At 49.4% G+C, this 26,359-nt stretch overlaps 1 protein-coding gene across 1 annotated transcript in view; it reads left to right on the forward strand.

Moving 5' to 3' along the window:
* Positions 1-22,219, forward strand: part of LOC147084913 (uncharacterized) — a 54,900-nt gene extending 32,681 nt beyond the window's left edge. The window contains exons 4-5 of the mRNA XM_085979628.1: positions 20,857-20,973; positions 22,090-22,219. Coding sequence (XP_085835754.1) covers positions 20,857-20,973; positions 22,090-22,169 — 197 coding nt within the window. The 3' untranslated portion in view covers positions 22,170-22,219. The remainder of the gene's footprint in view (positions 1-20,856; positions 20,974-22,089) is intronic.
* The last annotated feature ends 4,140 nt before the right edge of the window (positions 22,220-26,359 follow it).

A 26,359-nucleotide genomic window follows, 5' to 3' on the forward strand; every position in this document is an offset into this window, starting at 1 on the left:
AAACAACAGAAACTGCTGGAAAAACTCAGCAGGCCAGGCAACATCCGTGGAGAGAAAATAAGAGTCGACGTTTCGGGTCTAACCCCTTTTTCAAAACTGGAAAGGAAATAAAATAGATCGAAGGCAGGGCTGCAATAGAACAAAAGAGAAGTGAAGAGGCCTTAAGAGGTATTCAAAACCAGACCGTTTTGCGGAACACCGCCGTTCAGTCCGTAAGGGTGACCCCGAGCTTCCGGTCGCCTGTCATTTTAATTCACCGCCCCATTCCCACTCGGACCTCACCGTCCTTGGCCTCTTGCATTGTTCCACGGAAGCTCAGCGTAAACTCGAGGAACAGCACCTCATCTTCCGATTAGGCACTTTACAGCATTCAGGACTCCATATCGAGTTCAACAATTTCAGATCATAACCTCGGCCCCTATTACATTTTTACTTATATATTTTTTTCCCACCCCTTTGTTTTGGTTCTTCCCCCCCCCCCACTATAGGAAGGATGTGATTGCTTTGGAGAGGGTGCAGAGAAGATTCACCAGGATGTTACCTGGGCTGAGCGCCTCAGCTATGAAGAAAGACTAAACAGGCTGGGGTTGTTTTCCTTGGAGCAAAGAAGGCTGAGGGGGGACCTGATTGAGGTGTACAAAATGATGAGGGGCATAGATAGGGTAGACAAAGAGGAACTTTTCCCCTTAGTAGGGGGGTCAGTAACAAGGGGGCATAGATTCAGGGTAAGGGGCAGGAGATTTAGAGGGGATTTGAGCAGGAACTTTTTCACCCAGAGGGTGGTTGGAATATGGAACTCAATGCCTAAAAGGGTGGTAGAGGCAGGAACCCTCACAACATTCAAGAAGCATGTGGATGAGCACTTGAAATGCCATTGCATACAAGGCTATGGACCAAATGCTGGAAAATGGGATTAGACTGGACAGGGATGGATGGGCGGCGCAGACACGATGGGCCGAAGGGCCTCTTTCTGTGCTGTAAAACTCTATGACTCTATGACTTTCCTTTTTTTTCCTCTCTCCCACATGGCAACTATCTCTCATCCTGCCAGTACACTTCACACCTAATCTGAGCTGTCTTTTGTCTCCACTGTCCTATTACCATCTCGTCTGGTTTTGAATACCTCTTAAGGCCTCTTCCCTTCTCTTTTGTTCTATCGCAGCCCTGCCTTCGATCTATTTTATTTCCTTTCCAGTTTTGAAAAAAGGGTTTCGACCCGAAACGTCGACTCTTAATTTCTCTCCACGGATGTTGCCTGGCCTGCTGAGTTTTTCCGGCATTCTCTGTTGTTATTTCGGATTTCCAGCGTCCGCAGTATTTTGCTATCGTACCAGTATATTTTGTAAGTCATAAGACATCCATAAGAACATAAGAAATAGGAGCAGGAGCAGGCCAATTGGCCCCTCGAGCCTGCTCCGCCATTCAATAAGATCATGGCTGATCTGATCCTAACCGCCAATCCACTATGACAGGACTATCTCCTGAATCTAACAGAATTAGACACATGAAAAAGGAGCAGGATCAGGCTACACGGCCCCTGGGCCCGCTCTGCTACCCACAGGGCCATGACCGATCCGAACCTAGACTCATGTCCAAATTCCTGCCCGCTCCCCGTAACCCTTAATTCCCTTTTCTTCTCGGAAACTGTCTATTTCTGTTTTAAATTTATGTAATGATGTAGCTTTGACAGCTTTTGGGGGCAGCATATTCCATGGACCTACCACCCTCTGAATGAAGTAGTTCCTCCTCATCTCAGTTTTGAAAGAGCAGCCCCTTATTCTAAGACTATGCCCCCTAGTTCTAGTTTCACCCATCATCTGGAACATCCTCCCTGCATCCACCCGATCCAACCCCTTCACAATCTTATATGTTTCAATAAGATCGCCTCTCATTCTTCTGAACTCCAATGAGTAGAGTCCCAATCTACTCAACCTCTCCTCATATGTCCATCCCCTCATCCCCGGGATTAACCGAGTGAACCTTCTTTGTACTGACTCGAGAGCAAGTATGTCTTTTCTTAAGTATGGACACCAAAACTGTATGCAGTATTCCAGGTGTGGTCTCACCAATATCTTGTACAACTGAAGCAATACCTCCTTATTTTTATATTCTATCCCCCTAGCAATGAAAGCCAACATTCCATTGGCCTTCTTAATCACTTGCTGCACCTGCATACGAACCTTTTGAGTTTCGTGCACCAGGACCCCCAGATCCCTTTGTACTTCAGTACTTTCAGTTTCTTGCCATTAAGATAATAACTAGCTCTACGATTTTTCCTGCCAAAGTGTATAACCTCACACTTTCCAGTATTGTATTCCATCTGCCAAATCTCTGCCCACTTACTTAGCCTGTCTATGTCATAGAAACATAGAAACATAGAAACATAGAAGATAGGAGCAGGAGTAGGCCATTCGGCCCCTCGAGCCTGCTCCGCCATTCAATGCGATCATGGCTGATCAACCAAATTCAGTACCCTGTCCCTGCTTTCTCCCCATATCCCCCCGATCCCTTTAGCCTTAAGAAATATATCCAACTCCTTCTTGAATATATTTAATGAATTGGCCTCTACTGCCTTCTGTGGTAGAGAATTCCACAAGTTCACCACTCTCTGGGTGAAGAAATTCCCCCTCATCTCTGTCCTAAATGGCTTACCCCTTATCCTTAGACTGTGACCCCTGGTTCTGGACTCCCCGACCATCGGGAACATCCTTCCTGCATCTAGTCTGTCCAGTCCTGTCAGAATTTTATAAGTTTCTATAAGATCCCCTCTCACTCTTCTAAACTCCAGTGAGTACAAGCCCAATCGTCCCAATCTCTCCTCATACGTCATTCCTGCCATCCCAGGTATCAGCCTGGTGAATCTTCGCTGAACTCCCTCCATGGCAAGAACATCCTTCCTCAGATAAGGTGACCAAAACTGCACACAATACTCAAGATGCGGTCTCACCAAGGCCCTGTACAACTGCAGCAAGACATCACTGTTTCTGTACTCAAACCCTCTCGCTACGAAGGCCAACATACCATTTGCCTTCTTAACCGCCTGCTGCACCTGCATGCTTACCTTCAGCGACTGGTGCACAAGGACACCCAGGTCTCGTTGCACTTCCCCTTCTCCCAATCTATTTCCATTCATAAAGCTCATAGAGTCATAGGGCGAAAAATTCAGTTGGTTGCGCCTCCTGTTCGCGCCTTAAGAGGGCGCCAATTGGGGCGCAAAGTGACAAGCGCCCGGGCGCGGCGGTGTTTGCGCCGCTCGTGAAATTCACTCGACATTTTGCGGCGGCGCTAAACACTACTACCACGATCTCCTGCGCTCACAGATCGTGACGTCAGTCGAGTGCGCAACGCCCTGTTAGCGCCCCGGACCGAATATTGAGTGGCGCCCCCTGCCTTACCGCCTGCCACTAGCAACGACAGGTTGAGGGGAGCGTTATGCATTCGGGAAGGGACTGGGGGAGCGCTATTTAAAGGCGGCTGCTTCCTGCCTTTTTTTGTCAGTGACATTTTTGCACCACGCATTCTGAGAGAGAGATAGAGAGAGACTTCTGGAGAGATTCAACGCTGTGTGAAGGAGTTTTGAGTACTGAGCAGCACTTTGCAGGTTTGTTTTGATTTGCCCTTCCTTGCTTCGGCAGCGCTCTGTGGTAGCGTCTCGCTCCTTGGCCTTTGCGCCTTAAGACAGGTGTGAAGCGCCTGATTTAGCGCTCCAATCACCTCCAGGGGCGATGGAAGCCAAGTTTGCCATCAGAGGTGATAATTAGCGCCAGGCGCTAAACTTTGCGCACGGCCGATAATGGCGCCACAAAAGGGGCAATACAGAATTTTTCCCTCATAGAATCACAGAAGATGGGAGCAGGAGTAGGCCATTCGGCCCCACGAGCCTGTTCCGCCATTTAATGAGATCATGGCTGATCATCCAAATTCAGTACCCTGTCCCTGCTTTCTCCCCATAATCCTTGATCCCTTTAGCCTGAAGAAATATATCTGACTCCTTCTTGAATATATTTAATGAATTGGCCTCAACTGCCTTCTGTGGTAGAGAATTCCACAGGTTCACCACTCTCTGGGTGAAGAAATTCCTCCTCATCTCTGTCCTAAATGGCTTACCCCTTATCCTTAGACTGTGACCCCTGGTTCTGGACTCCCCCGCCATCGGGAACATCCTTCCTGCATCTAGTCTGTCTAGTCCTGTTAGAATTTTATAAGTTTCAATGAGATCCCCTCTCATTCTTCAAAACTCTCGCGGATACAAGCCCAATCGACCCAATCTCTCTTCATACGTCATTCCTGCCATCCCAGGTATCAGTCTGGTGAATCTTCGCTGAACTCCTTCCATGGCAAGAACATCGTTCCTCAGATAAGGTGACCAAAACTGCACACAATACTCAAGCAGTGAGAGGTCAATACTAATGGAATGCTGGCCTTCATATCTAGAGGTCTAGAATACAAGGGGGTAGAAGTTTTGCTGCAGCTGTACAGAGCCCTGGTTAGACCACACCTGGAGTACTGTGAGCAGTTCTGGTCTCCATATACCTTGGTTAAACCACACTTGGAGCACTGTGCACAGTCCCAGTCTCCATATACCTTGGTTAGACCACACTTGGAGCACTGTGCACAGTTCTGGTCTCCATATACCTTGGTTAGACCACACTTGGAGCACTGTGCACAGTTCTGGTCTCCATATACCTTGGTTAGACCACACTTGGAGCACTGTGCACGGTTCCGGTCTCCATATACCCTGGTTAGACCACACCTGGAGTACTGTGAGCAGTTCTGGTCTCCATATACCTTGGTTAGACCACACTTGGAGCACTGTGCACAGTTCTGGTCTCCGTATACCTTGGCTAGACCACACTTGGAGCAATGTGCACAATTCTGGTCACCATATATCTTGGTTAGACCACACTTGGAGCACTGTGCACAGTTCTGGTCTCCATATACCTTGGTTAGACCACACTTGGAGCACTGTGCACGGTTCCGGTCTCCATATACCCTGGTTAGACCACACCTGGAGTACTGTGAGCAGTTCTGGTCTCCATATACCTTGGTTAGACCACACTTGGAGCACTGTGCACAGTTCTGGTCTCCGTATACCTTGGCTAGACCACACTTGGAGCAATGTGCACAATTCTGGTCACCATATATCTTGGTTAGACCACACTTGGAGCAATGTGCACAGTTCTGGTCACCATATATCTTGGTTAAACCACACTTGGAGCACTGTGAGCAGTTCTGGGCACCACACCTTAGGAAGGATATATTGGCCTTGGAGGGAGTGCAGCGTATGTTTACCAGAATGATACCTGGACTTCAAGGGTTAAGTTATGAGGAGAGATTACACAAACTAGGGTTGTGTTCCCTGGAATTTAGAAGGTTAAGGGGCAACCTGATCGAAGTTCTCAAGATATTAAGGGGAACAGATAGGGTACAGAGAGAGAGAAGCTATTTCCGCTGGTTGGGGATTCTAGGACTAGGGGGCATAGTCTAAAAATTAGAGCCAGACCTTTCAGGAGTGAAATTAGGAAACACTTCGACACACAAAGGGTGGTAGAAGTTTGGAACTCTCTTCCGCAAATGGCAATTGATGCTAGATCAATTAATTTTAAATCTGAGATTGATAGATTTCTGTTAACCAAAGTTATTAAGGGATATGGGGCTAAAGGCGGGTAGATGGAGTTAGGTCACAGATCAGCCAGGATCTCATTGAATGGCGGAACAGGCTCGAGGGGCTGAATGGCTTCCTCCTGTTCCCTGTGTTCCTAAAAGTGGAAATGTTTTTGCCAGATCTACCCTATCAAACTCCTTCATAGTTTTAAAGACATCTGTCAGGTCACCCCCTCATTCTTCTGTTTTTTTCACTGAAAAAGGGACCCAGCCTAGTCAGTTTTTCCCAATAGTTATAATCTCTCAGTTCCAGTATCATCTTTGTAAATCTTTCTTGCACCTTATCTGAGGAAGAATGTTCTTGCTGCAGTTGTACAGGGCCTTGGTGAGACCACCCCTTGAGTATTGTGTGCAGTTTTGGTCGCCTTATCTGAGGAAGGACGTTCTAGCCATGGAGGGAGTGCAGCGAAGGATCACCAGACTGATACCTGGGATGGCAGGAATGACGTATGAGGAGAGATTGGGTCGATTGGGCTTGTACTCGCTGGAGTTTAGAAGAATGAGAGGGGATCTCATTGAAACTTATAAAATTCTAACAGGACTGGACAGACTAGATGCATGAAGGATGTTCCCGATGGTCGGGGAGTCCAGAACCAGGGGTCACAGTCTAAGGATAAGGGGTAAGCCATTTAGGACAGAGATGAGGAGGAATTTCTTCACCCAGAGAGTGGGGAACCTGTGGAATTCTCTACCACGCAGGGTAGTTGAAGCCAATTCATTAAATATATTCAAGTATGAGTTAGATATATTTCTTAAGGTTAAAGGGATCAAGGGATATGGGGAGAAAGCAGGGACCGGGTACTGAATTTGGATAACAACAGAAAATGCTGGAAAAACTCAGCAGGCCAGGCAACATCCATGGAGAGAAATTACAGTCGACGTTTTGGGTCAAAACCCTTTTTCAAAACTGGAAAGGAAATGAAATAGATCGAAATGCAGGGCTGCGATAGAACAAAAGAAGTGAAGAGACATTAAGAGGTATTCAAAACCAGACGAGATGGTAATAGGACAGTGGAGACAAAAGACAGCTCAGATTAGGTGTGAAATGCGCTGGCAGAATAGGAGACAGCTGCCATGTGGGAGAGAGAAAAAGAAGGAAAGTCGGGGGGGGGGGGGGAGGGAAAAGCCAAAAGGGGTGGATAAAAAATATAAGTAAAAATGTAATAGGGGCCGAGGTTATGATCTGAAATAGTTGAACTCGACATTGAGTCCGGAAAGCTGTAAAGTGCCTAATTGGAAGATGAGGTGCTGTTCCTCGAGTTTACGTTGAGCTTCCGTGGAACAATGCAAGAGGCCAAGGACGGTGAGGTCTGAGTTGGAATGGGGTGGTGAATTAAAATGACAGGCGACCGGAAGCTCGGGGTCACCCTTACGGACTGAACGGAGACGTTCCGCAAAGCGGTCACCCAATCTGCGTTTGGATCTCCCCAATGTAGAGGAGACCGCATCGTGAGCAGCGAATACAGTATACTAGATTGCAAGAAGTACAAGTAAATCGCTGTTTCACCTGGAAGGGGTGTTTGGGGCCCTGGACAGTGGGAAGGGGGGAGGTATAGGGGCAGGTGTTACATCTCCTGCGCTTGCACGGGAAGGTGCCAGGTGAAGGGGAAGGGGTGCTGGGGGTGATAAGGGAGTGGACTAGGGTGTCTCGGAGGGAGCAGTCCCTATGGAATGCTGAAAGGGGAGGGGAGGGGAAGATGCATTTGGTGGTGGGATCACTTTGGAGGTGGCGGAAATGGCGGAGGATGATCCATTGAATGTGGAGGCTGGTGGGGTGAAAGGTGAGGACAAGGGGAACCCTATCGTGGTTCCGGGAGGGAGGGGCAGGGGTGAGGGCAGAAGTGCGGGAGATAGAACGGACACGGTCGAGGGCCGTGTCAGCCACAGTAGAGGGGAATCCTCGGTTGAGGAAAAAGGAAGACATGTCGGAAGCACTGGTGTGGAAGGTGGCATCGTCGGAGCAGATGCGGCGGAGACGGAGAAACTGGGAGAATGGAATAGAGTCCTTCCAGGAGGCGGGGTGGGAGGAAGTGTAGTCCAGGTAGCTGTGGGAGTCAGTGGGCTTGTAGTGAATATTCGTCAATAACCTATCCCCAGAGATGGAGACGGAGAAGTCGAGGAAGGGAAGGGAAGAGTCAGAGATGGACCATGTGAAGGTGAGGGAAGGGTGGAAATTGGAGGCAAAGTGAATGAAATTGTCTAGTTCAGGGCGAGAGCAGGAAACGGCACCGATACAGTCATCAATGTATCGGAAAAAAAAGTGAGGGAGGGGGCCCGAGTAGGACTGGAACAAAGAGTGTTCCACATATCCCATGAAAAGGCAGGCATAGCTAGGACCCATGTGGGTACCCATAGCAACACCTTTGATTTGGAGGAAATGAGCAGAGTTAAAGGAGAAGTTGTTCAATGTGAGAACAAGTTCAGCCAGGCGGAGGAGGGTGGTGGTGGATGTGGACTGGTCGGGCCTCTGTTCAAGGAAGAAGCGGAGCGCCCTCAGGCCATCCTGGTGGGGGATGGAAGTGTAGAGGAATTGTACGTCCATGGTGAAAAGGAGGCAGTTGAGGCCAGGAAACTGGAAACTGTAAAGTGGCGGAGGGCGTCCGAAGAGTCGCAGATGTAGGTGGGAAGAGACTGGACAAGCGGAGAAAAGAGAGTCGAGATAGGAAGAGATAAGTTCCGTGGGGCAAGAACAGGTTGAAATGATGGGTCTACCAGGGCAGTCCTGTTTGTGGATCTTGGGAAGGAGGTAGAAGCGGGCTGTGCGGGATTGGGGAACTATGAGGTTGGTGGCCGCGGGGGGAAGAACTCCAGATAGATGAGGTCAGTGACAGTCTTGGAAACGGTGGTTTGATGATCGGTAGTGGGGCCGTGGTCCAGGTGGAGGTAGGAGGAGGTGTCGGAGAGTTGGCGTTCAGCTTCCGCTAGGTAGAGGTCAGTTCGCCAAACAACAACAGCACCACCCTTGTCAGCAGGTTTAATGACAATGTCAGGGTTGGATCTAAGAGAATGGAGTGCTGCACGTTCAGAGAGAGGAAGGTTGGAGTGATTGAGGGGAGCAGAGAAATGGAGACGGCCGATGTCACGGTGGCAGTTAGCGATGAAAAGATCTAGAGAGGATAAGAAGCCAGAGGGAGGGGCAGAATGGGAATTCTGAAAGTGGGAAAAAGGGTAAGTCGTGCGTGGGGAAGATTCCTGGCCAGAGAAGTGGGCACAGAAACGACCACCAACCTCATAGTTCCCCAACCCCGCACAGCCCGTTGTACCTCCTTCCAAAGATCCACAAACAGGACTGCACTGGTAGGCCCATCGTTTCAGCCTGTTCTTGTCCCACAGAACTTATCTCTTCCTATCTCGACTCTATCTTTTCTCCCCTTCTCCAGTCTCTTCCCAACTACATCCACGACTCTTCGGACGCCCTCCACCACTTGATATTCAAGTAGTTATCCAGTTCTCATTTGAACGCCACGATTGAGTCTGCCTCCACCACCCTTTTAGGCAGAGACTTGCACATCCTAACCACTCGCTGTGTAAAAAAGTTATTCCTCATGTCGCCTTTGGTTCTTCTGCCAATCCCCTTAAAACTGTGTCCTCTGGTTCACAACCCTTCTGCCAATGGGAACTGTTTATCGCTATCTACTCTGTCTAGACCTCTCATGATTTTAAACACCTCCATCAAATCTCCTCTCCACCTTCTCTGCTCCAAGAAGAACAGCCCCAGCTTCTCCAGTCTCTCCACATCACTGAAGTCCCTCATCCCTGGTACCATTCGGGTCAATCTCCCCTTAACCTTCTCTGCTCTAAGGAGAACAACCCCAGCTTCTCCAGTCTCTCCACATCACTGAAGTCCCTCATCCCTGGTACCATTCTGGTCAATCTCCCCTTAACCTCCTTTGCTCTAAGGAGAACAACCCCAGCTTCTACAGTCTCTCCACATCACTGAAGTCCCTCATCCCTGGTACCATTCCGGTCAATCTCCTCTTAACCTTCTCTGCTCCAAGGAGAACAACCCCAGCTTCTCCAGTCTCTCCACATCACTGAAGTCCCTCATCCCCGGTACCATTGTGGTCAATCTCCCCCTTAAACTTCTCTGCTCCAAGGAGAACAATCCCAGCTTCTCCAGTCTCTCCACATCACTGAAGTTCCTCAACCCCAATACCATTCTGGTCAATCTCCCCTTAACCTTCCCTGCTCCAAGGAGAACAATCCCAGCTTCTCCAGCCTCTCCACATCACTGAAGTTCCTCATCCCTGGTCCCATTCTGGTCAATCTCCCCACAACCTTCTCTGCTCTAAGGAGAACAACCCCAGCTTCTCCAGTCTCTCCACATCACTGAAGTCCCTCATCCCTGGTCCCATTCTGGTCAATCTCCACTTAACCTTCTCTGCTCTAAGGAGAACATCCCCAGCATCTCCAGTCTCTCCACATCACTGAAGTCCCTCATCCCTGGTACCATTCTGGTCAATCTCCCCTTAACGTTCTCTGCTCTAAGGAGAACAATCCCAGCTTCTCCACATCACTGAAGTCCCTCATCCCTGGTACCATTCTGGTCAACCTCCACTTAACCTTCTCTGCTCCAAGGAGAACAATCCCAGCTTCTCCAGTCTCTCCACATCACTGAAGTCCCTCATCCCTGGTCCCATTCTGGTCAATCTCCTCTTAACCTTCTCTGCTCTAAGGAGAACAATCCCAGCTTCTCCAGTCTCTCCACATCACTGAAGTCCCTCATCCCAGGTACCATTCTGGTCAATCTCCCCCATAACTTTCTCTGCTCTAAGGAGAACAATCCCAGCTTCTCCAGTCTCTCCACATCACTGAAGTCCCTCATCCCTGGTACCATTCAGGTCAATCTCCCCTTAACCTTCTCTGCTCTAAGGAGAACAATCCCAGCTTCTCCAGTCTCTCCACATCACTGAAGTCCCTCATCCCTGGTACCATTCTTGTCAATCTCCCCTTAACCTTCTCTGCTCTAAGGAGAACAATCCCAGCTTCTCCAGTCTCTCCACATCACTGAAGTCCCTCATCCCCAGTACCATTCTGGTCAATCTCCCCTTTAAACTTCTCTGCTCTAAGGAGAACAACCCCAGCTTCTCCAGTCTCTCCAAATCACTGAAGTCACTCATCCCTGGTCCCAATCTGGTCAATCTCCTCTTAACCTTCTCTGTTCTAAGGAGAACAATCCCAGCTTCTCCAGTCTCTCCACATCATTGAAGTCCCACATCCCTGGTACCATTCTGGTCAATCTCCCCTTAACCTTCTCTGCTCTAAGGAGAACAATCCCAGCTTCCCCAGTATCTCCACTTCACTGAAGTCCCTCATCCCTGGTCCCATTCTGGTCAATCTCCTCTTAACCTTCTCTGCTCCAAGGAGAACCATCCCAGCTTCTCCAGTCTCTCCACATCACTGAAGTCCCTCATCCCTGGTCCCATTCAGGTCAATCTCCCCTTAACCTTCACTGCTCTAAGGAGAACAACCCCAGCTTCTCCAGTCTCTCCACATCACTGAAGTCCCTCATCCCTGGTACCATGCTGGTTAATCTCCGCTTAACCTTCTCTGCTCTAAGGAGAACAATCCCAGCTTCTCCAGTCTCTCCACATCATTGAAGTCCCACATCCCTGGTACCATTCTGGTCAATCTCCCCTTAACCTTCTCTGCTCTAAGGAGAACAACCCCAGCTTCTCCAGTCTCTCCACATCACTGAAGTCCCTCATCCCTGGTACCATTCTTGTCAATCTCCCCTTAACCTTCTCTGCTCTAAGGAGAACAATCCCAGCTTCTCCAGTCTGTCCACATCACTGAAGTCCCTCATCCCCAGTACCATTCTGGTCAATCTCCCCTTTAAACTTCTCTGCTCTAAGGAGAACAATCCCAGCTTCTCCAGTCTCTCCACATCACTGAAGTCCCTCATCCCTGGTCCCATTCTGGTCAATCTCCTCTTAACCTTCTCTGTTCTAAGGAGAACAACCCCAGCTTCTCCAGTCTCTCCACATCACTGAGGTCCCTCATCACTGGTACCATTCTGGTCAATCTCCCCTTAACCTTCTCTGCTCTAAGGAGAACAACCCCAGCTTCTCCAGTCTCTCCACATCACTGAAGTCCCTCATCCCTGGTCCCATTCTGGTCAATCTCCTCTTAACCTTCTCTGCTCTAAGGAGAACAACCCCAGCTTCTCCAGTCTCTCCACATCACTGAAGTCCCTCATCCCTGGTACCATTCTGGTCAATCTCCTCTTTACCTTCTCTGCTCTAAGGAGAACAAGCCCAGCTTCTCTAGTCTCTCCACATCACTGAAGTCCCTCATCCCTGGTACCATTCTGGTCAATCTCCCCTTAACCTTCTCTGCTCTAAGGAGAACAATCCCAGCTTCCCCAGTATCTCCACATCACTGAAGTCCCTCATCCCTGGTACCATTCTGGTCAATCTCCCCTTAACCTTCTCTGCTCTAAGGAGAACAATCCCAGCTTCTCCAGTCTCTCCACATCACTGAAGTCCCTCATCCCTGGTACCATTCTTGTCAATCTCCCCTTAACCTTCTCTGCTCTAAGGAGAACAATCCCAGCTTCTCCAGTCTCTCCACATCACTGAAGTCCCTCATCCCCAGTACCATTCTGGTCAATCACCCCTTTAAACTTCTCTGCTCTAAGGAGAACAACCCCAGCTTCTCCAGTCTCTCCACATCACTGAAGTCACTCATCCCTGGTCCCAATCTGGTCAATCTCCTCTTAACCTTCTCTGTTCTAAGGAGAACAATCCCAGCTTCTCCAGTCTCTCCACATCACTGAAGTCCCTCATCACTGGTACGTTTCTGGTCAATCTCCCCTTAACCTTCTCTGCTCTAAGGAGAACAATCCCAGCTTTCCCAGTATCTCAACATCACTGAAGTCCCTCATCCCTGGTCCCATTCTGGTCCATCTCCTCTTAACCTTCTCTGCTCCAAGGAGAACCATCCCAGCTTCTCCAGTCTCTCCACATCACTGAAGTCCCTCATCCCTGGTCCCATTCAGTTCAATCTCCCCTTAACCTTCTCTGCTCTAAGGAGAACAACCCCAGCTTCTCCAGTCTCTCCACATCACTGAAGTCCCTCATCCCTGGTACCACGCTGGTCAATCTCCCCTTAACCTTCTCTGCTCTAAGGAGAACAATCCCAGCTTCTCCAGTCTCTCCACATCATTGAGGTCCCACATCCCTGGTACCATTCTGGTCAATCTCCCCTTAACCTTCTCTGCTCTAAGGAGAACAACCCCAGCTTCTCCAGTCTCTCCACATCACTGAAGTCCCTCATCCCTGGTACCATTCTTGTCAATCTCCCCTTAACCTTCTCTGCTCTAAGGAGAACAATCCCAGCTTCTCCAGTCTCTCCACATCACTGAAGTCCCTCATCCCCAGTACCATTCTGGTCAATCTCCCCTTTAAACTTGTCTGCTCTAAGGAGAACAACCCCAGCTTGTCCAGTCTCTCCACATCACTGAAGTCCCTCATCCCTGGTCCCATTCTGGTCAATCACCTCTTAACCTTCTCTGTTCTAAGGAGAACAATCCCAGCTTCTCCAGTCTCTCCACATCACTGAGGTCCCTCATCACTGGTACCATTCTGGTCAATTTCCCCTTTACCTTCTCTGCTCTAAGGAGAACAACCCCAGCTTCTCCAGTCTCTCCACATCACTGAAGTCCCTCATCCCTGGTCCCATTCTGGTCAATCACCTCTTAACCTTCTCTGTTCTGAGGAGAACATTCCCAGCTTCCCCAGTATCTCCACATCACTGAAGTTCCTCATCCCTGGTCCCATTCTGGTCAATCTCCTCTTAACATTCTCGGCTCCAAGGAGAACAATCCCAGCTTCTCCAGTCTCTCCACATCACTGAAGTCCCTCATCCCTGGTCCCATTCTGTTCAATCTCCTCTTAACCTTCTCTGCTCTAAGGAGAACAATCCCAGCTTCTCCAGTCCCTCCACATCACTGAAGTCCCTCATCCCTGGTACCATTCTGGTCAATCTCCCCTTAACCTTCTCTGCTCTAAGGAGAACAACCCCAGCTTCTCCAGTCTCTCCACATCACTGAAGTCCCTCATCCCTGGTACCATTCTGGTCAATCTCCTCTTTACCTTCTCTGCTCTAAGGAGAACAAGCCCAGCTTCCCCAGTATCTCCACATCACTGAAGTCCCTCATCCCTGGTACCATTCTGGTCAATCTCCCCTTAACCTTCTCTGCTCTAAGGAGAACAATCCCAGCTTTTCCAGTCTCTCCACTTCACTGAGGTCCCTCATCCCTGGTACCATTCTGGTCAATCTCCCCTTAACCTTCTCTGCTCTAAGGAGAACAATCCCAGCTGCTCCAGTCTCTCCACATCACTGAAGTCCCTCATCCCTGGTCCCATTCTGGTCAATCTCCCCTTAACCTTCTCTGCTCTATGGAGAACAACCCCAGCTTCTCCAGTCTCTCCACATCAATGAAGTCCCTCATCCCTGGTAGCATTCTGGTCAATCTCCCCTTAACCTTCTCTGCTCCATGGAGAACAATCCCAGCTTCTCCAGTCTCTCCACATCACTGAAGCCCCTCATCTCCAGTAACATTCTGGTCAATCTCCCCTTTAAACCTCTCTGCTCTAAGGAGAACAACCCCAGCTTCTCCAGTCTCTCCACATCACTGAAGTCACTCATCCCTGGTCACAATCTGGTCAATCTCCTCTTAACCTTGTCTGTTCTAAGGAGAACAATCATAGCTTCTCCAGTCTCTCCACATCACTGAGGTCCCTCATCACTGGTACGTTTCTGGTCAATCTCCCCTTAACCTTCTCTGCTCTAAGGAGAACAATCCCAGCTTTCCCAGTATCTCCACATCACTGAAGTCCCTCATCCCTGGTCCCATTCTGGTCAATCTCCTCTTAACCTTCTCTGCTCCAAGGAGAACCATCCCAGCTTCTCCAGTCTCTCCACATCACTGAAGTCCCTCATCCCTGGTCCCATTCAGTTCAATCTCCCCTTAACCTTCTCTGCTCTAAGGAGAACAACCCCAGCTTCTCCAGTCTCTCCACATCACTGAAGTCCCTCATCCCTGGTACCACGCTGGTCAATCTCCCCTTAACCTTCTCTGCTCTAAGGAGAACAATCCCAGCTTCTCCAGTCTCTCCACATCATTGAAGTCCCACATCCCTGGTACCATTCTGGTCAATCTCCCCTTAACCTTCTCTGCTCTAAGGAGAACAACCCCAGCTTCTCCAGTCTCTCCACATCACTGAAGTCCCTCATCCCTGGTACCATTCTTGTCAATCTCCCCTTAACCTTCTCTGCTCTAAGGAGAACAATCCCAGCTTCTCCAGTCTCTCCACATCACTGAAGTCCCTCATCCCCAGTACCATTCTGGTCAATCTCCCCTTTAAACTTGTCTGCTCTAAGGAGAACAACCCCAGCTTGTCCAGTCTCTCCACATCACTGAAGTCCCTCATCCCTGGTCCCATTCTGGTCAATCACCTCTTAACCTTCTCTGTTCTAAGGAGAACAATCCCAGCTTCTCCAGTCTCTCCACATCACTGAGGTCCCTCATCACTGGTACCATTCTGGCCAATCTCCCCTTAACCTTCTCTGCTCTAAGGAGAACAACTCCAGCTTCTCCAGTCTCTCCACATCACTGAAGTCCCTCATCCCTGGTCCCATTCTGGTCAATCACCTCTTAACCTTCTCTGTTCTAAGGAGCACATTCCCAGCTTCCCCAGTATCTCCACATCACTGAAGCCCCTCATCCCTGGTCCCATTCTGGTCAATCTCCTCTTAACATTCTCGGCTCCAAGGAGAACAATCCCAGCTTCTCCAGTCTCTCCACATCACTGAAGTCCCTCATCCCTGGTCCCATTCTGTTCAATCTCCTCTTAACCTTCTCTGCTCTAAGGAGAACAATCCCAGCTTCTCCAGTCTCTCCACATCACTGAAGTCCCTCATCCCTGGTACCATTCTGGTCAATCTCCCCTTAACCTTCTCTGCTCTAAGGAGAACAACCCCAGCTTCTCCAGTCTCTCCACATCACTGAAGTCCCTCATCCCTGGTACCATTCTGGTCAATCTCCTCTTTACCTTCTCTGCTCTAAGGAGAAAAAGCCCAGCTTCCCCAGTATCTCCACATCACTGACGTCCCTCATCCCTGGTACCATTCTGGTCAATCTCCCCTTAACCTTCTCTGCTCTAAGGAGAACATTCCCAGCTTTTCCAGTCTCTCCACTTCACTGAGGTCCCTCATCCCTGGTACCATTCTGGTCAATCTCCCCTTAACCTTCTCTGCTCTAAGGAGAACAATCCCAGCTGCTCCAGTCTCTCCACATCACTGAAGTCCCTCATCCCTGGTCCCATTCTGGTCAATCTCCCCTTAACCTTCTCTGCCCTAAGGAGAACAACCCCAGCTTCTCCAGTCTCTCCACATCAATGAAGTCCCTCATCCCTGGTAGCATTCTGGTCAATCTCCCCTTAACCTTCTCTGCTCCATGGAGAACAATCCCAGCTTCTCCAGTCTCTCCTCATCACTGAAGTCCCTCATCTCCAGTACCATTCTGGTCAATCTCCCCTTTAAACTTCTCTGCTCTAAGGAGAACAACCCCAGCTTCTCCAGTCTCTCCACATCACTGAAGTCACTCATCCCTGGTCCCAATCTGGTCAATCTCCTCTTAACCTTGTCTGTTCTAAGGAGAACAATCACAGCTTCTCCAGTCTCTCCACATCACTGAGGTCCCTCATCACTGGTACCATTCTGGTCAATCTCCCCTTAACCTTCTCTGTTCTAAGGAGAACATTCCCAGCTTCCCCAGTATCTCCACATCACTGAAGCCCCTCATCCCTGGTCCCATTCTGGTCAATCTCCTCTTAACATTCTCGGCTCCAAGGAGAACAATCCCAGCTTCTCCAGTCTCTCCACATCACTGAAGTCCCTCATCCCTGGTCCCATTCTGTTCAATCTCCTCTTAACCTTCTCTGCTCTAAGGAGAACAATCCCAGCTTCTCCAGTCTCTCCACATCACTGAAGTCCCTCATCCCTGGTCCCATTCTGGTCAATCTCCCCTTAACCTTCTCTGCTCTAAGGAGAACAATCCCAGCTTCTCCAGTCTCTCCACATCACTGAAGTCCCTCATCCCTGGTACCACGCTGGTCAATCTCCCCTTAACCTTCTCTGCTCTAAGGAGAACAATCCCAGCTTCTCCAGTCTCTCCACATCATTGAAGTCCCACATCCCTGGGACCATTCTGGTCAATCTCCCCTTAACCTTCTCTGCTCTAAGGAGAACAACCGCAGCTTCTCCAGTCTCTCCACATCACTGAAGTCCCTCATCCCTGGTACCATTCTTGTCAATCTCCCCTTAACCTTCTCTGCTCTAAGGAGAACAATCCCAGCTTCTCCAGTCTCTCCACATCACTGAAGTCCCTCATCCCCAGTACCATTCTGGTCAATCTCCCCTTTAAACTTGTCTGCTCTAAGGAGAACAACCCCAGCTTGTCCAGTCTCTCCACATCACTGAAGTCCCTCATCCCTGGTCCCATTCTGGTCAATCACCTCTTAACCTTCTCTGTTCTAAGGAGAACAATCCCAGCTTCTCCAGTCTCTCCACATCACTGAGGTCCCTCATCACTGGTACCATTCTGGTCAATCTCCCCTTAACCTTCTCTGCTCTAAGGAGAACAGCCCCAGCTTCTCCAGTCTCTCCACATCACTGAAGTCCCTCATCCCTGGTCTCTTTCTGGACAATCACCTCTTAACCTTCTCTGTTCTAAGGAGAACATTCCCAGCTTCCCCAGTATCTCCACATCACTGAAGCCCCTCATCCCTGGTCCCATTCTGGTCAATCTCCTCTTAACATTCTCGGCTCCAAGGAGAACAATCCCAGCTTCTCCAGTCTCTCCACATCACTGAAGTCCCTCATCCCTGGTCCCATTCTGTTCAATCTCCTCTTAACCTTCTCTGCTCTAAGGAGAACAATCCCAGCTTCTCCAGTCTCTCCACATCACTGAAGTACCTCATCCCTGGTACCATTCTGGTCAATCTCCCCTTAACCTTCTCTGCTCTAAGGAGAACAATCCCAGCTTTTCCAGTCTCTCCACTTCACTGAGGTCCCTCATCCCTGGTACCATTCTGGTCAATCTCCCCTTAACCTTCTCTGCTCTAAGGAGAACAATCAAAGCTGCTCCAGTCTCTCCACATCACTGAAGTCCCTCATCCCTGGTCCCATTCTGGTCAATCTCCCCTTAACCTTCTCTGCCCTAAGGAGAACAATCCCAGCTTCTCCAGTCTCTCCACATCAATGAAGTCCCTCATCCCTGGTAGCATTCTGGTCAATCTCCCCTTAACCTTCTCTGCTCCATGGAGAACAATCCCAGCTTCTCCAGTCTCTCCTCATCACTGAAGTCCCTCATCTGCAGTACCATTCTGGTCAATCTCCCCTTTAAACTTCTCTGCTCTAAGGAGAACAACCCCAGCTTCTCCAGTCTCTCCACATCACTGAAGTCACTCATCCCTGGTCCCAATCTGGTCAATCTCCTCTTAACCTTGTCTGTTCTAAGGAGAACAATCACAGCTTCTCCAGTCTCTCCACATCACTGAGGTCCCTCATCACTGGTACCATTCTGGTCAATCTCCCCTTAACCTTCTCTGCTCTAAGGAGAACAACCCCAGCTTCTCCAGTATCTCCACATCACTGAAGTCCCTCATCCCTGGTCCCATTCTGGTCAATCTCCTCTTAACATTCTCTGCTCCAAGGAGAACAATCCCAGCTTCTCCAGTCTCTCCACATCACTGAAGTCCCTCATCCCTGGTCCCATTCTGTTCAATCTCCTCTTAACCTTCTCTGCTCTAAGGAGAACAATCCCAGCTTCTCCAGTCTCTCCACATCACTGAAGTCCCTCATCCGCGGTACCATTCTGGTCAATCTCCCCTTAACCTTCTCTGCTCTAAGGAGAACAATCCCAGCTTCTCCAGTCTCTCCACATCACTGAAGTCCCTCATCCCTGGTACCATTCTGGTCAATCTCCCCTTAACCTTCTCTGCTCTAAGGAGAACAACCCCAGCTTCTCCAGTCTCTCCACATCACTGAAGTCCCTCATCCCTGGTCCCATTCTGGTCAATCTCCTCTTTACCTTCTCTGCTCTAAGGAGAACAAGCCCAGCTTCTCTAGTCTCTCCACAACACTGAAGTCCCTCATCCCTGGTACCATTCTGGTCAATCTCCCCTTAACCTTCTCTGCTCTAAGGAGAACAATCCCAGCTTCTCCAGTCTCTCCACATCACCGAAATCCCTCATCCCTGGTACCATTCTGGTCAATCTCCTCTTAACCTTCTCTGCTCCAAGGAGAACAATCCCACCTTCTCCAGTCTCTCCACATCACTGAAGTCCCTCATCCCTGGTCCCATTCTGGTCAATCTCCTCTTAACCTTCTCTGCTATAAGGAGAACAATCCCAGTTTCTCCCGTCTCTCCACATCACTGAAGTCCCTCATCCCCGGTACCATTCTGGTCAATCTCCCCCATAACTTTCTCTGCTCTAAGGAGAACAATCCCAGCTTCTCCAGTCTCTCCACATCACTGAAGTCCCTCATCCCTGGTACCATTCTGGTCAATCTCCCCTTAACCTTCTCTGCTCTAAGGAGAACAATCCCATCTTCCCCAGTATCTCCACATCACTGAAGTGCCTCATCCCTGGTACCATTCTGGTCAATCTCCCCTTAACCTTCTCTGCTCTAAGGAGAACAACCCCAGCTTCTCCAGTCTCTCCACATCACTGAAGTCCCTCATCCCTGGTACCATTCTGGTCAATCTCCTCTTAACCTTCTCTGCTCTGAGGAGAACAACCCCAGCTTCTCTAGTCGCTCCACATCACTGAAGTCCCTCATCCCTGGTACCATTCTGTTCAATCTCCCCTTAACCTTCTCTGCTCTAAGGAGAACAATCCCAGCTTCTCCAGTCTCTCCACATCACTGAAGTCCCTCATCCCTGGTACCATTCTGGTCAATCTCCTCTTAAACTTCTCTGCTCCAAGGCGAACCATCCCAGCTACTCCAGTCTCTCCACATCACTGAAGTCCCTCATCCCTGGTCCCATTCTGGTCAATCTCCTCTTAACCTTCTCTGCTCTAAGGAGAACAATCCCAGCTTCTCCAGTCTCTCCTCATCACTGAAGTCCCTCATCCCCGGTACCATTCTGGTCAATCTCCCCCATAACTTTCTCTGCTCTAAGGAGAACAATCCCAGCTTCTCCAGTCTCTCCACATCACTGAAGTCCCTCATCCCTGGTACCATTCTGGTCAATCTCCCCTTAACCTTCTCTGCTCTGAGGAGAACAATCCCAGCTTCTCCAGTCTCTCCACATCACTGAAGTCCTTCATCCCTGGAACTGTTCTAGTAAATCTCTAAGGCCTTCACATTCTTCCTAAAGTGCGGTGACCAGAATTGGACACAATACTCCAGTTCAGGTCGGACCAGTGTTTTATACAGGTTCATCATAACTTCCTTGCTCTTGTACTCTATGCCTCTATTCATGAAGCCCAGGATCCCGTATGCTTTTTTAACCGCTTTCTCAACCTGCCATGCCACCGTCAACGATTTGTGCACATATACCCCCAGGTCTCTCTGTTCATGCAACCCCTTGTCAATTCCTTGAGTCATCTTATAAACCTAAATTAAATCATCCCTGACATGAATCAGTCATTCATGAAAGAAAATCTTATGAAATAATACTGAGCGGCCTGCGGGTGGCGCTGTCCAGGGAGATTATAAATACTCAGGCAGGGGCCCAGCTTGCTCAGGACATTCTTTAACAGGAACTAGTGAAGGACACAACTAGACCTCCATGTTGTAAAACAGTTGATTAAAGCTTTGTTTAACGCTGAGACCACGGGCCTAGTAGTTTTCTGACGTCAGTGACTGTTGCACCTCTTGATTGCTGATTACAGTCGCCCTTATCCGTTCCCAGCCTCTACACCCAATTGGTCGCTGAACAATAGCAGGGGTTCGGCCTGAAGTGGTCTATTCGGGAGACGAAGGCTTTGACGTCAATGACATTTCAAATAGGGCGGGGGGTGCTTAAAATCTGCCGCCGTCCGTTCTGACGCCCGTTCGAATTTCACCAATTGCATGTTCAATTGATTGGTGTGGAAATAAACTTTGGAAACCTAACCGGTAAACTGACTTATTTTCGTGTTTTAAAAAAAAAATTAAATCGTGTTTCCATTCCAGGGACCTCCCACGTTAAGGCGATCATTGGTTGGATCCTGGCCACGCTGATCTTTCTCCTGATTCTGGCCATTTCCGTCTATTACTTCAAGAAACCGCGGCTGTGCAAGAGCAAACGTGGTAAGGAGCGCACTTTACGCAGATGCCTTTTGGCGTTCCCGCCTTTGCTTTGTGAGCGTTTGCGATCGGGAGACAAAACGCACTCTGTGTGGGTCTTTGCAGCGCATCCCATCCCGCGGAGATGTGAGGAGGATGCAGAGAAACACCAGTGCGATTTGGACAGGTTGGGCAATTGGGCAGATGCATGGCAGATGCAGTATAATGTGGATAAATGCGAGGTTATCCACTTTGGTGGCAAAAACAGGAAGGCAGATTATTATCTGAACGGCAATCGATTGGGAAAAGGGGAAGTGCAACAAGACCTGGGTGTCCTTTTGCACCAGTCGCTGAAGGTAAGCATGCAGGTGCAGCAGGCGGTTAAGAAGGCAAATGGTATGTTGGCCTTCGTAGCGAGAGGATTCAAGTACAGGAACAAGGATGTCTTGCTGCCGTTATACAGCACACCTTGAGTATTGTGTGCAGTTTTGGTCGCCTTATCTGAGGAAGGATGTTCTTGCCATGGAGGGAGTGCAGCGAAGATTCACCAGACTGATACCTGGGATGGCAGGAATGACGTATGAGGAGAGATTGGGTCGATTGGGCTTATATTCGCTATAGTTTAGAAGAATGAGAGGGGATCTCATTGAAACTTATAAAATTCTAACAGGACTAGACAAACTAGATGCAGGAAGGATGTTCCCGATGGCGGGGGAGTCCAGAACCAGAGGTCACAGACTAAGGATAAGGGTTAAGCCATTGAGGACAGAGATGAGGAGGAATTTCTTCACCCAGAGAGTGGTGAACCTGTGGAATTCTCTACCACACAAGGCAGTGGAGGCCAATTAATTAAATATATTCAAGAAGGAGTTAGATATATTTCTTAAGGTTAAAGGGATCAAGGGGTATGGGGAGAACGCAGGGACAGGGTACTGAATTTGGATGATCAGCCATGATCGCATTGAATGGCGGAACGGGCTCAAGGGTCTGAATGGCCTACTCCTGCTCCTATCTTCTATGTTTCTAACCTGACGGCAATATTTATGATTTATGCACTGTTTTTGCTGTGCTTTCGAAGTGCTACACTGATGCGATTTACAGAAGAATGCCCCATTAATCTGATATACTTCTGATCCACAGAATACAGGATTTACGTTCGAGAACGATTGCTGGATGACGTGACTCATATAGAAGCCATAGACGACGATGCTCCTTTTTAACCGGATAATATTTTGCGTACTGTTTTATGAAGAAAATTCGGCGTGATGATTTGGGAGGGTGGGTGGGCGGGCGGGGTGGGGGGTGGTTTAGCAATTTATTTTGGCCGATAGCGTGTGTCGAGTTGTGGTGCTCCGGCTGCCCATTGCGCGCCCGCCCGTCATTCAGACTGAGTGAGCGGAATATCGGCGGTTGGGGGGGGGTGGGGGCGTGCCGCGGCTGGCCGCTGTGATGCCACCCCTTTTGGCGCGAGCAGGCGAGGGCAGTTCCTGCCCCCACTTTGAGCATTTTGCCGATGGCCGTGAAAAATCCACGACCAGCTTTGTGGACAAGAGACAGCCTTTCGCGAAAAGCGAGCCTTGTGCAACGACAACCGCGACAACTTGTATTGATATAGCACCTGTAAGGCAGTAAGACTTCCCCAAGGCGCTGCACAGGAGTATTTGAAGAGAAGAGATTTGACACCGAGCCACATGAGGAGAAATTAGGGCAGGTGACCAGAAGCTGGGTCAAAGAGGGAGGTTTTAAGGAGCGTCTTAAAGGAGGAAAGAGAGGAGGAGAGGTTTAGGGAGGGAATTCCAGAGCTTAGGGCCCAGGCAACAGAAGGCACGGCCACCAATTGTTGAGCGATTATAATCAGGGATGCTCAAGAGGGCAGAATTAGAGGAGCGCAGATATCTCGGGGGGGGGGGGGCTGTGGGGCTGAAGGAGATTAGAAAGAAAAACTTGCATTTCGATAGCGCCTTTCATGACCACCGGACTTCCCAAAGTGCTTTGCAGCCAATGAAGTACTTTTTGGAGTGCAGTCACTGTTGTAATGTGGGAAACGCGGCAGCCAATTTGCGCACAGCAAGCTCCCACTAAACAGCAATGTGATAATAATCAGATAATCTGTTTTTGTTATATTGGCCCCAGGACACCGGGGACAACTCACCCCCTGCTCTTCTTTGAAATAGTGGCCATGGGATCATTTACCTGAGAGAGCAGACGGGGCCTCGGTTTAACGTCTCATCCAAAAGACGGCACCTCCGACAGTGCAGCGCTCCCTCAGCACTGCACTCGGAGTGTCAGCCTAGCTTTATGTGCTCGAGTCCCTGGAGTGGGACTTGAACCCACAACCCTTCTGACACAGAGGCGTGTGTACTACCAACTGAGACACAGCTGACATTACAGAGCTAGTGAGGGGGTGAGGGCCATGGAGGGATTTGAACAGGAGGATGAGAATTGTAGGGCTGGAGGAGGTTACAGAGATAGGGAGGGGGCGAGGGCCATGGAGGGATTTGAAAACAATGATGAGAATTTTGAAATCGAGGCGCTGCCGGGAGCCAAAGTAGGTCAGCGAGCACAGGGGGAGATGGACGAACGGGACTTGATGTGAGTTAGGACACGGGCAGCCGAGTTTTGGATGACCTCAAGTTTACGTAGGGTGGAATGTGGGAGGCCAGCCTGGAGTGCGTTGGAATTCCTTCTCCTTAGGCAGTCCCTCAGAACCGAGGATGACTTGCTTCCACATTAACAATGAGTTCTCAGGTGACTGATGAGTCCAATGCGGGACCTACAGTCTCTGTCACAGGTGGGGCAGACGGTGGTTGAAGGGGGCGGGTGGGTTGGGGTGCTTGGGTTGACGTGCGCTCCTTCCGCTGCCTGCACTTGCTCCCGCTTGCTCCCGGCGAAGAGACTCGAGGTGTTCGGCACCTTCCCGGATGCTTCTCCTCCACTTTGTGCTCTGGTCTTGGGCCAGGGAGTCCCAGGTGTCGGTGGGGATGTTGCACTTTTTTCAAGGAGGCTTTGAGGGTGTCCTTGGAGCATTTCCTCTGCCCACCTGGGGCTCTCTTGCTGTGCCGGAGCTCCGAGTAGAGCGCCTGTTTTGGGAGTCTCGTATCGGGCATGCGGACAATGTGACCCGTCCATCGGAGCTGATGAAACATGCATTGGAATAGTCAAGTCTAGAGGTAAGAAAGAAGTAATAATGGCCCAGAAATTCGGGTCGTGGGCTTCCCGTGGGTGCAAGCCCCCGACCTGCACTTACCTAGCGCGCTGGCCATTGAGCTGCGGGCCCCCGTGGGATTCCGATCCTGGGCCTCCTCCAACTGCCGGCGTGCAGTGCTTGCGTATCCCAGGGACACAGTTAGATCGATGCGTCCCCTGGGATCAAGTGGGCCATGGAGAGCCAATGGTAGCAGGGAATGCTTCGTTCATTAGTTTGACATAAAGGGCTGTCAAAACCATAAATATTTTAAGCCCCAAAACATCACTAAACCCTCAAATAAATTTTTAAAAAATCACATTTTTAAAATAAACTATAAATTACATGAAATAACTATTTTAAACAATAATTTAAATTTTTGAAAAAGTTCATTGCATTTTATAACGGGGTTAAAAACAAACTTACCTTTCTTTAAAGTATTTAAAAATAATAAACCTGTGGAAAAAATGTTTTAATTTTAATTAATTCACCACTTACCTTGTTACAAGCAGGCCCTGCGCCTGCTTTTTACATGTCTAACTTCTGGAGACTTACCCTCCCGGAGAAACCTGCAAAAATACCGTAAGTTCGATGCGCACGCGCTGCCTCTCCGGCGCACGCGTTCGACTTCTCAACCCCTTCTTTCAGGGGAACGGAAGTGCCGGTTTCCCGCGCATGCGCAGTGCATGCAGGAAACCGGCACTTCCGTTGGGCTTACGGGTGAGTACCCCGTGCGTACTCACCCGTGGAGACCCGAATTTCTGGGCCAATGTAGTATAACGAATTCATATCGAATTACCGATTGCAGTTAGGAATAGGACGGGAGCCGCTTAGAAACATATGGCAGTGACATCTTCATTTGGCCGGCCATGCTATATGAGCGCTATCGCTCCTGCCGCCTGCTGCATGCCCGGTCGAAGTTCAGTTCCATTGAGTGCCGAAGCGATTCTGCCCGTTTTGTGTTTCTGCCCATGTCTGCCACGTGGGACAAGTATCAATTGAACACAGATTGGCGTTGTACGTTTAGAGCGATATAATTTTCACCTAATGAATGTGGCACCACCTATTTGAACAATTGCACTGTCGTCCGACAAACATCCGGTGGACTCTGCCCTCTCAAATTGACGTAAATGATACCATGACACGAGAACATAACATAAGGAATAGGAGCAGGAGTAGGCCACTTGGCCCATCGAGCCTGCTCCCCCATTCAATAAGATCGTGGCTGATCTTGGGCTCAAAGCCACTTCCCCGCCCGCTCCCCATAACCCTTCACTCCCTTATCTTGCAAAAATCTGTCTATCTCCACTTTAAATGTATTTAATGACCCAGCCTCCACGGCTCTCTGGGGCAGAGAATTCCACAGATTTACGACCCTCTGAGAGAAGAAATTCCTCCTCATCTCAGTTCTAAAAGGGCGACCCTTTATTCTGAAACTGTGCCCCCGAGTTCTAGATTTCCCCACGAGGGGAAACATCCTCTCAGCATCTACCCTGTCGAGACCCCTCAGTAAAATATGTTGCAATAAGATCACCTCTCATTCTTCTAAATTCCAATGAGTATAGGCCCAACCTGCTCAACCTTTCCTCATAAGTCAACCTCCTCATCTCAGGAATCAACCTAGTGAATCGTCTCTGAACTGCCTCCAATGCAAGTATATCCTTCCTTAAATAAGGAGACCAAAACTGTACGCAGTACTCCAGGTGTGGTCTCACCAATACCCTGTACAGTTGTAGCAGGACTTCCCTGCTTTTATACTCCAACCCCCTTGCAATAAAGGCCAACAATCCATGTGCCTTTTTGATTACTTGCTGTACCTGCATGCTAACTTTTTGTGTTTCATGCACAAGGATCCCCAGGTCCCTCTGAACTGTAGCATTTTGTAATCTCTCTCCCATTTAAATAATACAGGTAGACTGTCCTTTATCCGAAAACCTTGGGACCAGCCGTGTTTCGGTTTTCGGAAAATTTCGGATTTCAGAAGGTATTACGGGGCAGCACCCCGTAAGCCACCACTTTCGGTTTTCAGAGGTTTTCTGTTTTCGGAAGTGCGGATAAAGGCTGGTACACTATCCCTTATCCGAAAGGGTGGGGGTCGGCGGGGGGTCGGGGGTCGGGGAGAAAAGAATATCGGACAGGCCGCTGCAGCTATCGGACGGGCCGCTGTATTGTTGGGTTCACTCTCCCGGTAGACCTCCTTCACACTGCCTGGCTCGGCCTGCAATC

This window comes from Somniosus microcephalus, unplaced genomic scaffold, assembly GCF_052327205.1.
Source record: "Somniosus microcephalus isolate GS21.2 unplaced genomic scaffold, FLI_Smic_1.0 unresolved_chr9, whole genome shotgun sequence".
Classification (NCBI taxonomy): domain Eukaryota; kingdom Metazoa; phylum Chordata; class Chondrichthyes; order Squaliformes; family Somniosidae; genus Somniosus; species Somniosus microcephalus.